The sequence below is a fragment of the Zootoca vivipara genome, chromosome 1 (assembly GCF_965207765.1).
Source record: "Zootoca vivipara chromosome 1, rZooViv2.hap1.1, whole genome shotgun sequence".
Classification (NCBI taxonomy): Eukaryota; Metazoa; Chordata; class Lepidosauria; order Squamata; family Lacertidae; genus Zootoca; species Zootoca vivipara.
Window position 1 is genome coordinate 88456062 of NC_142582.1, and position 15338 is coordinate 88471399.

Here is a 15338-nt window from a genome sequence, read left to right on the forward strand (position 1 = left end):
AGGTACGCTTTATAACATGTGGTGGTCATGTGGGGTAGTAAAAGCTTTCTGGGAAATGATATTTAATGAGCTGAAAATAGTGTTTAAGATAACTTTTGTTTAAAAAAAACTGGAGGCTTTTTTGTTAGGCATTATAAGTGTGGAAATACCAAAAGAAAATAAAAGCCTGTTTATGTATGCAACGGCAGCAGCAAGGATGCTTCTTGCCCAGAGATGGAAAGAAGAAGCAGTACCAACCAGAGAAGAGTGGCAGACCAAGCTGATGGAATATGCAGAAATGGCTAGACTGACGGGAAAGATCAGAAATCAGGAAGACCAACTATTCTTAAAAGACTGGAATAACCTTCTAACATATTTGAGAGACCACTGTAAACGGTTGAAATTATTAGCAGGAATACAATGACACTTGTAAAGTAACATGGATTGTGGATATAATAGACATATTACAGTAAAGCATTTCATTATTTCTAAAAGGGAAAACATTTCAAAATAGTCCCCCCAACATTCCCAAAATGTTCGTTTATTTCTGTTGGAAAGTTTGAACAATGTCCTCAGAAAAGCAGGGCGAGAGACCAGAAGGGTATTCTTTCTCCCTCTTGCTCTGTTTTTCCCCTGGATTTTCACATCTCAGGACTAATTCCCTCCAATGAGAGCGCTCACCATCATTCACACTCAGATATAGCCCTCACCTCCCTGCGAAGACTCTCTGATATCCCAAATGAGAACTCTGCCGTCATCAGATGAGCTTGCAAAAACGTTATCATTCACGGGACTCACAGAGAGCCCATACACTGCATCTTCATGGGCAAATACATCCAAGGTTTCACCGCTGAAAAAGACACAGACATCTGTTTTTCATCTTTCTCATTTAAGGTTAGGCAGGACAGCCTGCCAGGTAGCACTGAAAAATGTCACTTGAAAGTACGTAAAGTCCATTATCCTGTATGAGTAGCAGTAGGTAGAAAATATACCGTATATTCTGGTGTATAAGATGACTGGGCGTATAAGACGACCCCCAACCTTTCCAGTTAAAATATAGAGTTTGGGATATACTCGCTGTATAAGAAATACGACCCGGCGTATAAGACAACCCCCGACTTTTGAGAAGGTTTTCCTGGGTTGAAAAGTAGTCTTATACACAGGAATATACAGTAACAGTAGAGATTTGGAGATTGAACAGTGCAATCCTATACATGTCCACTAACATTGTCCCATTGTGTTTAGTACTTCCAGGTAAGTGAGGGTAGGATTGTAGCCTACCCCTGCAATTGTATGCACACTTATTTGGAAGTAAGCCCCATAAAATAAGCCCAACCTATTGTGCATAGAATTGGCTGTAATTTAGCAGGAAATATCAACACACATGGGACCTGGTGTGCAAAGTGAATATTTTTAGTCCTATACACCTGACAGAACTTATTTTCCCACACCATCCATAAAAATCACTAGTTCTTTAAACTCAGATGTTTTGCAGCCAACATGGCCGGGATTAGCCAACATTGTGCCCTCCAGATGCTGCTCAACTCTCAACTCTCATTAGCCTCAGCAAGCATGGCCAATTGTTAGTGATGGTGGGAAATGGACTTCAGCAACATCTGGATGTCCCTATGTTGGCAACCCCTGTATTAGTGAAAATGTCATACAACAACCGATTAGCATTTAGGAAACAAACACACACACACACATCAAGAGTGTTCAGGCATTGCGGGAAATGCATTTACCTGTCAACGTCATGGAGCAACACTTGTTCATCATTACCTAGATAAAGAAACACAATTTGATAGCGTATTAGTAATGAAAATTGAGAAATAACGTGCTTGCAGTTTTCATTCTGGAAGAAAAAAAGATGAAGGAAAAGAGATGAGCCTGCTACTTTTTTCTCATGGCAGGACAAGATGTCCAGGATAAGATTCCTCCCAATTCCCTGCTTGCTTGACTTGGACATACCCAGTAGCAGAAATGAGATGACATTTGTCCAGGAGAAGACATGCAGGGAGGAAGTGCTTGCTCGCAGTGGTATACCTGGCAGCCTCAAATTTCAGTGGCACCCTGTGCATCACCAAACTTCAGCGCTTCCCCACCTCTTGCACTCCATTATAAATCATAATTGCAGCACCCTCCACCCAAGTGCGACCAAACCAGTCACGCTCCCCGAAATCCACCTCTGCTTGCTCATTCTTCGGACCTCTGCAATATCGCCCTCTGCCTGGTTCCAGGGTTAGGTGCTAGCCCCCAATGAGTGCGGGAAAGTGGCTGGGAAATAAGAAGCTCAAGCATTTCCCCAGCCTACTTACCCTCCTGGTCCTGCCAATGCCATCACATTACATTCTAGAGGAAAACACAGGATCAGAACTCCTGTTTGCTGCTCAACATTGGTTTTGCCTGTCTCTGAATCGACAGCCTAATTAAAGGCTGGGTAGCCTATGGTGGGAGGAAGAACACCATTCTCCTAGATCCAAAATATTATGCTCAGAAGAGGCAGCATTCCCTCAGCAGGGATTGTTGTTAGGATGCCAAGCCTACACAAGTGAAAGACCAAAAGTATACTGCAAAGAAAATAAATGCACGGAAAGGTCCTGAAACCCTAATTTCCCATTGAAGCTTTTCTTCCTTACCTCCAGAAAATACTCTGGTGTTGCCACTATTAAAAGCCAGGCAGAAGATGTTCGAATGATGTTCCCCTTTCAGCTGAACAGGCTTGACTCTGGAGTGGATGGCTTCTTCCATATGCCACAGTAGAACTCGGCGGTCATCTCCACCTATGTGGGAGAGTGGAGAAAAGCAGCACTATAAGCACCTGCACAATTTCTGCTGAAACCAGCATTTACAACCTGAAATCTAAATTACTGAGCCTCTATTGCTGCGGCACTATGAACAGCCCCATTATAAGCAAAATCTCTTCACTGTTGCTCAGTGTTCCAGAAAGAAGCTATCATAAATTGCAATTGCATCATCTGTGACTACAGACAAAGAGTCAACATTACCACATGTTTTATTGCATTTATATCCTTCCCTTCCTCCAAGGAGCTCAATATTAGCATATAAGTTTTTGTCCACAACAGCCCTGCAATGCAGAGTGTAACTGGCTAAAGTCGCCCACTCAGCTTCATGGCCACGTAGGGACTTGAATTCCAGCTTCCCCGTTCCAAGTCTAACCACCACATCATACTAGGAAACACTTTTCTAACATGTACCATGATTAAGTGAAAAGTTTTTAAGGTAAATTAACTCCCAAAACAATTAAATCATGGATATCTGCCATGTGCTCAATGGAAGAAACAAAAGCCTACAAAATCCTCTGACAACCTCAGGCTACAATTTGAGGAGACTTGAGAAAAGTCAGGTTTTACTACTGGGCTTGTACTTAATCTCCAATCTTGCCCTTTTAAGTAGACTTGTTATGAGCTGAATATACTTGGATATGTTTACACAGCTTGCCAGAATAATAAATCCAAGCAGCAAGTCTAATGAGATACTTGTGAGCAGCACAACTCGAAGATCACATCTCATCTATTTACAGGCATAATTGTAACTCCTAACAGTGCTTCCAAAGATGTCACCGAAGATTGAGTGTTTGGAGGTGAGCACTACAGGTCTATTTCAGCTTTTGGACACAGCTATAGCCCTTCTAGTGTATCAACAACTGTTTGCCACAGATCTATCTACTTGGCACAAGCCAAGTAATAGTATTCTGCCTTGGTCAGACCCCACCTGGAGTACAGTGTCCAGTTCTGGGCACCAGTGTTTAAGGATATTGACGAGCTGGAATGTGTGCAGAAGAGGGTGACAAAGATGACAAAAGGTCTAGAAGTCACGCCCATCGTTCAGCCCAGACACTGAGATCCAGCACCAAGGGCCTTCTGGCGGTTCCCACACTGCAAAAAGTGAAGCCACGGGGAACCAGGCAGAGGCTCTTCTCAGTAGTGGTGTCCACCCTGTGGAATGCCCTCCCATCAGATGCCAAGGAGATGAGTAATTATATAACCTTGAGGAAACATCTGAAGGCAGCCCTGTATGGGGAAGCTTTTTAAGGTTCAATGTTTTACTATGTTTTTATATATGCTGGAAGCCACTCAAAGTGGTTGGGGCAACCTAGTTAGATGGGTGGGGTACAAATACAGTACTATTATTAGGAACAGTTTACAGAGTTGGGGATGTTTAGCCTGGAGAAGAAAAGACTGGGAGATACTATAGCAGCCATCTTCAAATATTTAAAGGGCCATCCATGGAAGATGGAACAAACTGGTTTTCTGCTAGACCAGAGAGTAGGACCTGAACCAATGATTCAGGAAGAACTCAGGACTTTTGTGGATTGATCGAGGAAAGACAGATGGGAGAATGAGTAAGAATGGTAGAACCTGGAGTTAATTTAAATTTGAGAGAGAGAGAGAGAGAGAGAGAGAGAGAGAGAGAGAGAGAGAGAGAGAGAGAGAGAGAGAAGGGTGGGAAAAGCAAGAGAGCAAAAGAAGTATTTTGAACACAAAAAGGAAAGACGCTGGGGTGGAAAGAGAAAACAACAACTGTTTGATGTGGTCAAACCAACTAGCAAAAACAGATAATTCTAGCAGAAGAATTCTGGGTACAAGTAAGAAGGTCAAGATTGGAATGCAGAAGGCAAGTAAAAAGATAACAGTTAACATGAGAAGCCTAAGCACATTCTGTTCATTAAATTACGTTGCTACACTTTTCATTAAGAATTTGTCTATATCAAGCAAATAACTTACCAATGTACACTCTAATAAAATTAATAGTCCAAATAAATAAAATTCACTTTTGAAGATCAGTACCATCTCCTTTTCATTTCTAAAGAATATAGACTGCTGCAAATTTACCAATGGTTGCCATATTTAAAACCTGCTCATGTTTCACAGAAGGGACAGTCATAATCAGAATATTACTTCAAGGCAAATATTCTAAGGTGTGCTTTTAAGGATGCATTGAATCAAGCCCTAAAAGTAGTCTAACCCTTTTATTTCATTCAGGATAAAGGAAATCTATTCACTTTAGGAGAGCCTAGTAACAAGTTTAGGAAGTGAGCAACTTTTCTGTCAAGTAGACAAAAGAGAGAGACAGTGTGGAATATTGGCTCATGTGTGACTAAGACGGAGGAGACTTAAGTTCAAATCCCTACTTGGGTATGAAACTTAGTGGGGCAGTCAAATACACCCAGGCCAACCTACTTCACAGGCCAGTTAAGGAAGATAAAATGGGAAGAAGGAAAACTATGCTGGCAGAAGTGTGCTAAGGGTCCCTTAAGCCCTAGGCAAGAAGCTGTATTGGCATCCTCTCCCCCCTAAAAAAATCACTTTACTGCAGAGAAAGCCTGTGTTTGATCTCACTGCAACAGTGGCATTGCATTACCAAACACATATACATCATACACTCCATAGCCCGATAGGTGATTTTTGCACCCTGCTCTGCACTCCTGGCAGGGGCCAGTTTCATCAACCCCGAGATACACTTCTGCATGCTCATCACTCTGAACTCCTTGGAGGAAAGGTGGATTCAAATGTAGTAGAACAGCAGCAGTCAACAGACATTAAACATCAAGGAGAAGCAAAGTTACCAAAGGAGAGCAAGATGGCAGCTGGGGAACTAAAGATACAGGCCATGGGTGGGCAGCAGGAGAGAATGGGTCGAATGATTGGAGACGGGAGGGCAAACTGCAGATTTTTAGACAATTGGTAAGAGTCGGATAACAAAGGTCAGGTGCAGGGATACCACCTGAACTAAGGCAGGAGATGGAGCAAGGCTACAGAAACCTCTGAAGTTAAAGACTTTGTACTAGATATGCGAGAGCCACTATAGGGATCTCAAGTGAGTTGCCTCATGGTCTGACAACTGTGGAGGAGGACAAGGGTCCAGTACATTTACTACCGGTAGTTGGGCAGTTCAGAGAGTGTCTGCAAGTGAAACATCCTGTCATATTAGTACGGGGGTGGGGGGGAGGCTATACCTGCCAACAGTCCTCTTCTATGCAGCAAATATTCCAGGAACCATAGTCTTGTACATCTGGTCTCTAAATAAGATGTGTGTTTTCCCATATATTTCTACCTAATCACCCAAACTGCAGCCATACTCTTTTCAATGGAGAGCTCATTCTTTCCTTTGCTGCATAGTGCTTAAGTTTCAAAAACATTACAAGTCCACATTTTTTGGATACACTTCTAGAACAAGTGATGAATGTTTGAAGCCAAAACCCAGTATTCATTACAGTTCTGTCCATAACATTCAGATATGGTCAAAAGTGCATAAATGCTGCTAGTATGTTTTAATATTGATACTGATAAATCATTGAGAAATAAAATATTAAATAACATGTTGGCCATCTAACTGTATTTCTGCTGTAGAGAGGGGAAAGGGTTTGCAACCAAGGCTAGTTTTATGCACTCTCCTGTCCTGAAAAATCATAATCCCACAATCTATTCACCCTCTTCATTCACATACTGCATAGTACTCCATCCACCCCAGTTTTGGGAGCTGCAGCTGGTGGAACCTGCAATTACCTAAATATGATTACTATGTATTACTTAGTTAATCACAACAAAGCAGCCTTTGAATAATATTGAAAACAGGGCAGGAGTAGTTTAGGATTATTGCCTCTTATAGGTAGATTAGCTTGTGTTTAAAAGTTGGTGAACATTTTCCTACCAATAATCAGGGACTAAAAACAAGATTCTAAAGGGTTAATCATATTGCACATTACACAGCAGCTCTTTCATCCACACACCAAGGCTGTTTTTTTTAGCAGTAGTGCGCAGGGATGTAGACAACTTCCAGCATGAAATTGCTGTTTCTTTAAATATAGATCACACATCTGAAGTAGAAAGAAAAAAATCCTTCCAGCAGCACCTTAGAGACCAACTAAGTTTGTCATTGGTATGAGCTTTCGTGTGCATGCACACTTCTTCAAATACCTGAAGTACACACCTGAAGTAGTGAGGGCTCTCTCAAAATCTCTGTTAACATGTCTTCTAAACTTGGAGCTTCCACAATAATGATGGGCATTGAACTTGTTTATTTCTGAAAGCACTTTAGCTCTGGCATGTTAGTAGAATATGGAATATTCTGAGTCTGAGATGTAGCAAAGCAATAAAGATGTCATTTTCATCAAAACAATGAGTTTTGTGTTTTTCCACTTAAAAACCTCTCACACTTCACAAAAACTGTTCCTTCCTAGCACACACACTGTCTTTTACCATATGCAAATTTAAGTCACTAGAAAGCTAGACAAAATGAAAATTAGCTATTTTTTTAATCTGTTCACAACCTTAAAGCCCAGCTAAATCAAATGGAACATAATTATTGCTAGAACAGTAATAGCAGAAATACCCTTTGATATTGAGAAAGATTACCTTCTAAGCAGATGACTATAAAGGGCTAAGCTATGGACTCAGCAGACAGCCTCAGGCAAATAATTTGTGCTAGTTTCCATTTCATATCTGAGAAGTGGAAACAGTGACCCTATCATAGCATGTTATGAATGCATTGAAAAATATTTAGGAAAGGGGCTACAGCTCCATAGTACAGAACACACTTTGCATGTAGAAGGTCCCAGGTTAAATTTTTGGATTCTCCAGGCAGGGCTGGAAAAGACTTTTGTTGGAAACCCAGGAAAACTGCTACCATTCAGCATTGACGGCTCTGAGCAATCTGGACCAATGGTCTGACTCACTGTAAGGCAGCTTCCTGTATTTCCTTGATTATGCCACTATTCAGGATCTCAAAGCAACTGATAATATATACAATGTTCCCCTTTGCCTCAGTTTCCATTTCTTCATTTTGAAGAAAGGGTTTGCTGTGTCTGAATTGCCTCCATACTACGGATGCAACAAGTCTTCAGCGTGGAAAAAGAGGGAAAGGGCTCCCTTAACATTATTAGTTACCAATTAAACAGGCTTCACCCACTGGGCCACTTTCCAAGCCGGGATAGGTTAAAGAGAGAAGGCACTCGAGTGGATGAAGCCGCCAAGTTTGAGACTATAAATGGCGTGGAGAACCATTTGGTGGTAGTTATTCCGGATTAAGCATCCCTGGTGCATCTTGACTCTCCTATCCGTGGCCTACGTTTCCTTCTCGAGGAGAGGGAGATGCAGGCGAGGGCTGCCTCCCTTTGGCCACCTGTCAAGACACCCCCAGCCGCGGCTGCGAGAGGGGGAAATCCCGACTCCTAAACACACACACGGGAGAGACACTTCGCAAGGGCTGCGAGGTGCCACCCGCGTGTCGCCCTCCCCCTCCCTGGATAGGCCATCGATTCCCAGGCCTGTCGCTATGAGGAGCTCAAGGAGAGCGAGGCCTGCAGCTCCCACTCAAGCCCCGGCCTGGAGTTAGCCATTTCCTCTCAGAGCTGGGAGCGGCGGCTATAGAGGGGCAGGCGGGAGAGGGAGACGGATCTGGCCCACCTCTCGGGGGTCTGCCCCTGATGCCAGGCGCAGAAAGGGGGCGGCAGGCCGAAGGGGTTGTTATTCCCTGGGCCCTGTCCCGAAGGGGCGCCTCCCTACGCCCCACACACACCCGGGCGCAGCTCTCGCGTCAACTCCGAGGCTCCCCGACACCTGACAGCAGATCCCCCTCCCAATAAAGAAGCCCCCCCCCCACAAACACACTCTTCCCCAGTTACAATTAAAACCAGGGGGTGGAATACGAAACGAGTGTCTGCACCACCCCTTTCCAGAAAGGCGCTGCGTAAAATAAAATCATCCCGCAGTTTTAAAATAAACAAGTGTCCGCCCCCACCCGCAGTGCTGCCCCCTCCCTGAATTAGCCAGCTGCCTTCAAAAACATACGCGCCCCATAAGTGGGGGGGGGGAGAGAGAGAGAGGACAACGGATCCTTCCGGATCCGGCCACAAAAACCGACCCCGGTCTCCATTTGGGATATGTTGCGTCTCTCGTTATTTACTTTTGTCATTTGCCCCTGGGATTCCTTCGGGTCTTTATCCATCTTGTTCCCAATCACCCCCGACACTAGGAGGACTGGGCAGTCAGTTATTAATATACATCCGTTTTTATCTCTCTATTTTAAAAAAAACTATCAAGCCTCGCAGAGTAGCCGACACTTTCTGATCGGGAAAAGGAAACTTCCACTCCCACAAACCAGACCGCCACCATAAACAGGATTTGGGGTGGGGAACAAAAACAACCCCCCCAAAAAACCTGTCAACCATTTTAGATCTCTATTTGGGAAACATCAGGGGTGTTTGTGTGTATAGGAGAGAGAATACGCCTCTCAACGCCGCTACGGTTGTCTTCCGATGCGGGCTCGGGGATGCGGGCTGGGGGTGGGGGGGGGGTGGGGAGAGAAGAGAAGAAGAAAATAAAAATTGGGGAGGGAGGGGGAGGGGTTGCATTACCTGAGACCAGCCACTGGCCTCCATTGTTGGAGAATTCAATAGCATTGACACAGCCGAAGTGGCCCAGGAGATCCTTCTTGTAGAGGTTTCTACAGCCTCGCAGGCGTCTCCTCTGAAAGTCCTGGGTGAGCAGGGGGTCTCCCTGCAAGCCCCTCTGGGACAAGAAGCCCACCACTGACCTCATGTTGCCCCCAAGATCAGCTCGCCTTCTCATGCTGCTGCTGTTGATCCCCCACCACCCCCTCGCTTGCTCGGCTGGCTCACTCCCTCTGCCTTCTCCCCGCCTCCCCCCCCCTCTTGTTATGGTTATGATGATTTTTCTTTAGCCAGCCATAGCAGGGGAGAGGTGTTAGACACTCCGTTGCTTCCTGATCCCCTTTAAACTCCTCCCCTGCCTCGTAGCGGCAGCGGCGGCGGCAGCAACAGCAGCTGATCCACAGCTGCAGCCCCTTTCCTAATGCGATTCCTCGGCCGGCTGCTGCCCTGGACTGAACGTTGTTCGGGGGTGTCAATGGCTTTGGAGGTTTGGACTGTGGCTCTTGTCTCACTTGCCCCCGATCCCAGGCGGAGCCCCCAAACCCCCGCTTTTTAAATAGATAAAGATATTTACGCTGCCTAACTTCTTGTATCAGTCGCCTTCGCCTTCCCCTCCCCACAAGAAGAATCTGCGGAAGTACATCCCTCTCCCGCTAGGGATCAACGTGTTATTGGATCCACTTTTATTTTAAGGGGCTGCAACAGCAGGAAGGCGCTAGATCGCTTGGGTGGGACCACAGGAGGGAGAAAGAGATGGGGACGGGACGGGACGGTGAGCCTGGAACCGCCGATGCACCTCCCTCGGGCCCATCCTCATAATAATTTAAAGCAACACTTTATTATGAAGTTGGACAGACGTAATAAGAGGCAGCCAGGTTCAAACTCCCTGCTGGAGTTTGATCTCTCTACCATCGCCAAAGCCCATCCGAGGACTGAAATCGGAAAGAAGATTGATTTGCTTGGCTGGCAATGGCAACATTAGCCTCTTCTCCTTGAGCCTTATTAGAAATGTGGTGGAAGAAACTTTGGGGGAAAGAGTGTGCTTCCCGGATTTTCTGGTTTCTTTCTAATCCATCTCTTGAGACAGTTGGTAGCATTTAATATATTCCCTGTAGATGAAATGGAAACATGATAAGTTTGTTTTGGATCACCAAAGGGTCTTCTTAAAATCTCCAGTATTTCATCTGTTCAAAGGACTTCTTAGAAATTGATTCAGACAAAGCAGATTCAATGAGAAAGGGGTCAATGGGGAACACGTTTTGAAGGCATTAGCTAGAAAGAACAATAAATGAAGACAAGTTTGACATAGGAACTAATCTAAAATGTACATAACTTTTCTTTCTTAAGCAGTACATTCAAGGAATGCCACTGGTTTTGTAAAACAGTGGATTTATTTATCAATTCAATTTTAGAGAAGATTAAAAATGGATTTCTGTAGAATGTGCCTTTATAATTGTGAATTATGATAAAATTTTAAATATTTTTGGAGGGGTGACTGGGTCAGTGTACTGCAGCAAAAAACAACAACATACATTTAACTGAGAATCACACTACAGTACAAGTATCAGATGAAGTGGACCCAAGTCCATAAAAGGTTATAACATAGTAAAAATTTAAAAGACTCATTCTGGATCAGATCAAAGACCATTCTAGTACAGCATCCTGTTCCTCCCACAAGGCAACAAGTAATAACAATAGTTGTGTTCCTCAGCAACTTGCATATCACCTCTGATGCTTGAAGGTACTATAGAACCATTATTATTATTATTATTATTATTATTATTATTATTATTATTATTATTTACCCAACTTTTATCCTTGACAGGGACTCCAGGTGGCATACAGATAAAATGAGAACAGTTAAACATTAATGGAATTAAATTCACACACATATGATCTAGTAAAAAAATTAGAGATAATTACAATAGAAACATGATGCACCACTACATAGTGTAGCAAATTCCACAATTTAATTATGCACTGTGTGAAGAAGTGCTGCCTTTTGCCTTTCCTAAATCTTCCACCATTCAGCTTCATTGGATGACCCTGTCTTCTGTCTAGTATTACGAGAGGGGGACTTGTCTACTTTTTTAATACCATGTTCCCCCTAACTCACTCTTTTTCTAAGCTAAACCCCCATGTTGTTCCTTATATGGAAGTTGAGCCCATTTGATTATTTTGCTTGCCGTTTTCTGAATGTTTTCCACACCAGAGGTGGCATCCAGAGTTATTCACAGTATTCCATGTGTGACCACACCATAGATTTGTATGATGAAATGGACAGCTTTCAGTTTCTTTCCGAATGATCCTTAACATGGAGTTCACCTTTTCCACAACTGCCATACACTGGGCAGATGTCTTTGTTGAGCTGCCCAATATGACTCCAAGGTCTTATTCTTGGTTACCCACTGCCAGCTCGGACCCTATTAGAATATGTGAAATTAAGACTTTTTTGCCCCAGTTTGTATCAATTTACACTTGCTTACTTCAAATTGCATTCCCCATTTTAGTGTCCATTCACCCAGTTTGGAGCTCCTTACAATCCATTTTTGTTTTAGCAATTCTGGGGAAAAACATATTGTAACAGCAAACATGGCTATTTCACTGCTCCCACTTCATTTGCGGTATTTGCCACAAGGCAGACTTTCAATACTCAGCTGATAGAATTGTCATGGACAGATTACTGTTGAGATTTGGGCTGAAGTCAGTTATAATTATAATAATTTATTATTTATATGCCGCCCATCTGACTGGGTTACCCCGGCCACTTGGTGGCTTCCAACAAATTAAAACGCAAGATGACATCACTCTGCAGTGCTGGAAAACCAAATCAGATAGTCCACCCATAGAGAATCTGATGTATTCCTGAATGCTTTGAGGGATTTCCATCTGGTGACTGGTGCTTCTGTAAGGCTCTTGTCACACTGTGGAATGGTAGGCTGCAGAGAGAGATTGACACAATTGCTCCTGTCAAGGCTGCCCAATGACAGTCACTGGGAATCACAAGTGGGCAGAGTGCTGTTACACTCTGGTTCTGTTTGTGGGCTGCCCCCGGGTATCTGGTTGGCTACTGCGAGAACAGCATGCTAGATAGATGGGTGATTGGCCTGATCCAGTAAGCTATTATTATGTTATGTTGTTACTTTAGTGGCCCTTTTGCAATGAAACAGGAGGGTAAGTAGCTAGAGCCATGGGGTGGATGTGGCATCAAATAGAGCTTACTTTATTTGACAAAGAAAGTACGTTTGGCAAATTTCTGAGCACAATTCGAAGTGTTGGTGCTGACCTTTAAAGCCCTAAACAGCTTTGGCCCTGCATACCTGAAGGAGCATCTTCACCCCCATAATTCAGCCTGGACACTGAGATCCAGCTCTGATGACCTTCTGACGGTTCCCTCATTGTGACAAGTGAGGTAACGGAATCTCCCTGGAGCACAAGCCTGGGCAGTGTGTATGGAGAACATTGCCCAGACAACATGACTCCCCTCTTGGCCTCACTGGTGTGGTCCAAAGGAAAGCAGAGCAATATGTTTGGCACCAGCTTGGCTGAAGGAGTTGTTGGAAGGAGGCAAACAAGTTATTCCAGGAAAATTGACTAGGAAGAGATGCATTTATGATGGTGCGGTGTGACAGTCAAGAGTGACTGGCTCAGGGACCAATATTTATGTATTTTAAACATTACAGTTCTGCCTTTGCATAAAATGTCCAAGGTAGAGAACATCAAAAATCAATAAAGCAACAGAATTATAATAACATTAACAGAACAACAACAACAAAATACAAAAAAGCAAAACAGTGGATAAAATCCAGAGCCAAGCAGTTGACAAAAGATCAAGCTGTTTCTCAGTGAGTCTATTAATTTCCCCCAGTCAGTTATTCCCACCCGGCCAAACTGTGGTCAACTGTCAGTATCTGTCACTCATTGTCCCAAGACAATCTGTTCTGAAGATGCAATCCCACAAATATCATTTTGGCCTGTTCCATTTCTCTGTCCTTCATCCCTCCCTCTGTTCTCCAGAGAAACTTAAAGTTTGGGGAAATGTCTTATTAGTTACACCAATGCCTGCCAGTTTATTTTTAAAATTAAACTATTTTGCGCACAAACACTACTTTTTAAATAAAACACACACACACATCCTCTGATCCTTGGAGCAGGAGAAGGGAAAAGGATGGGCAGATGGAAGATTTCCTGTATTGGTGACCTTGACAAGGCCTTCACCCAACCTTCTCCTGTTTCATTGAGAACAAGGAGAGCAAAGGGATAATGACTAAGCTTTCCCCCAGCGTTGTCAGGTTCACCAGAAATCAGAGAAGGGAGACCTTGGCGTTAGTAAAACTGATAAGAGTGCATACATTTTTTTTAAGAGGAAGAAGTGGTAAAAATGTAGAGGGGAGAATCCCCAAATGTGTGCTACATTATAGAAAGAATGGTGGGTGTAGACCTCAAATGTGTTTCAGAAAAATATATATCTTTGTGCCATATTTTTCCGTGTATAAGACGCCCCCATGTATAAGACTCCAAATTTGGGGACTCCAAATTAAGAAAACACCCCTCAGCACTACCTGTGTATAAGACGATCCCCAACTTTAAACCGAATTTTTTGGTTTAAAAACCTAGTCTTATACCCAGCAAAATACAGTACTTCTAACATTTCTTCTAGCACCTTAGGATGTTGGAGAGCCCTGATGTATACCAGAAAAAGCACCAAAGAATCCTCTTTGTTTCCTATATGCACGTTTAATTGTTAGGTACCAACTAATGTGCCACAGAAGATCACAAAATGAGGAATTTGATTTGATTTATTGGCAGTGTTGTATAACATCTTCTGTAATACTTGAAAGTTAAATATATATATATTTTATCTGAGAAGGCAGCTCAGTTGCTTTCAAGCACAAACATTCGCAGATGAGCTTTTGGCCAAAGCTTGGTGGCCATCTCCCTCTTATGTGCAGTGCCAGTCAAATTTAGTTTGGAGTTTCAATTTTGCTTCCCATACCCGAATCAGCTCATGCATCAGTTGCTTCCATTTATTTTTCATTCAACATTTATGCTTGAATACTCTGTTACAATAGTTAAACTGGGGAACATGTTTGTGATAATGATATTATGAAGAATAAAAGCTTTCCAATCCAACAGCTGTTATTTTGCTTTCACTTTCCTCCTTTCTGACTTATGCCTCCTGAACAAGGATAGAATTGCTACTAAGCCCACTTGAATTATGGTTCCTGAAGATACATTGACATCATGAACCCACATTCGCTCTCTGGGGAACTGTGGAAAATGAAGGTCAGATGATGGCTAGAGTGCAGATGGTGGAAATCTCATTGTGAAGATGACCAAACATGAATTAAGAGTTCTTAATCATGACTATTTTTGAATTATGGTGCTGGTGGAGACTCTTGAGAGTCCCACGGACTGCAAGAAGATCAAACCTATCCATTCTGAAGGAAATCAGCCCTGAGTGCTCACTGGAAGGACAGATCGTGAAGCTGAGGCTCCAATACTTTGGCCACCTCATGAGAAGAGAAGACTCCCTGGAAAAGACCCTGATGTTGGGAAAGATGGAGGGCACTAGGAGAAGGGGACAACAGAGGACGAGGTGGTTGGGCAGTGTTCTCGAAGCTATGAACATGAGTTTGACCAAACTGCGGGAGGCAGTGCAAGACAGGAGTGCCTGGCGTGCGCTGATCCATGGGGTCACGAGTCTTTTTGTCATTTCTCCTGGCCAATGAAATGTGGAGCACTTGGAGGCCTACTGTGACAAATTTGTGAAGTTCTTAGGAGATTAAAGCTGCTCACCGCATGCTAAACTAGACAACAGGTTTACTACATCTCCAAATGAGATGCCTTGCTCATGTTGCCAAACACATGGATGTTGGGTAAGCATTTCACATTGCAGGAAGCTACAGTGTAGGTGTGACCATGCCATATAGCGGTGTGGGAGGGG

At 43.4% G+C, this 15338-nt stretch overlaps 1 protein-coding gene across 2 annotated transcripts in view; it reads right to left on the reverse strand.

Moving 5' to 3' along the window:
- DCAF5 (DDB1 and CUL4 associated factor 5) overlaps window positions 1-10821 on the reverse strand; it is a 42671-nt gene extending 31850 nt beyond the window's left edge. The window contains exons 1-4 of one of the 2 annotated variants that reach the window (XM_035113580.3): window positions 9356-10821; window positions 2616-2759; window positions 1722-1758; window positions 690-829 (exon numbers count right to left, since the gene is read on the reverse strand). In XM_035113580.3, coding sequence (XP_034969471.1) covers window positions 690-829; window positions 1722-1758; window positions 2616-2759; window positions 9356-9569 — 535 coding nt within the window. In that variant the 5' untranslated portion in view covers window positions 9570-10821. Of the gene's footprint in view, window positions 1-689; window positions 830-1721; window positions 1759-2615; window positions 2760-6930; window positions 7075-9355 lie in introns of those variants that run through there. The other variant, XM_088669856.1, reaches the window with a different exon arrangement.
- Between the last annotated feature and the right edge of the window lie 4517 nt (window positions 10822-15338).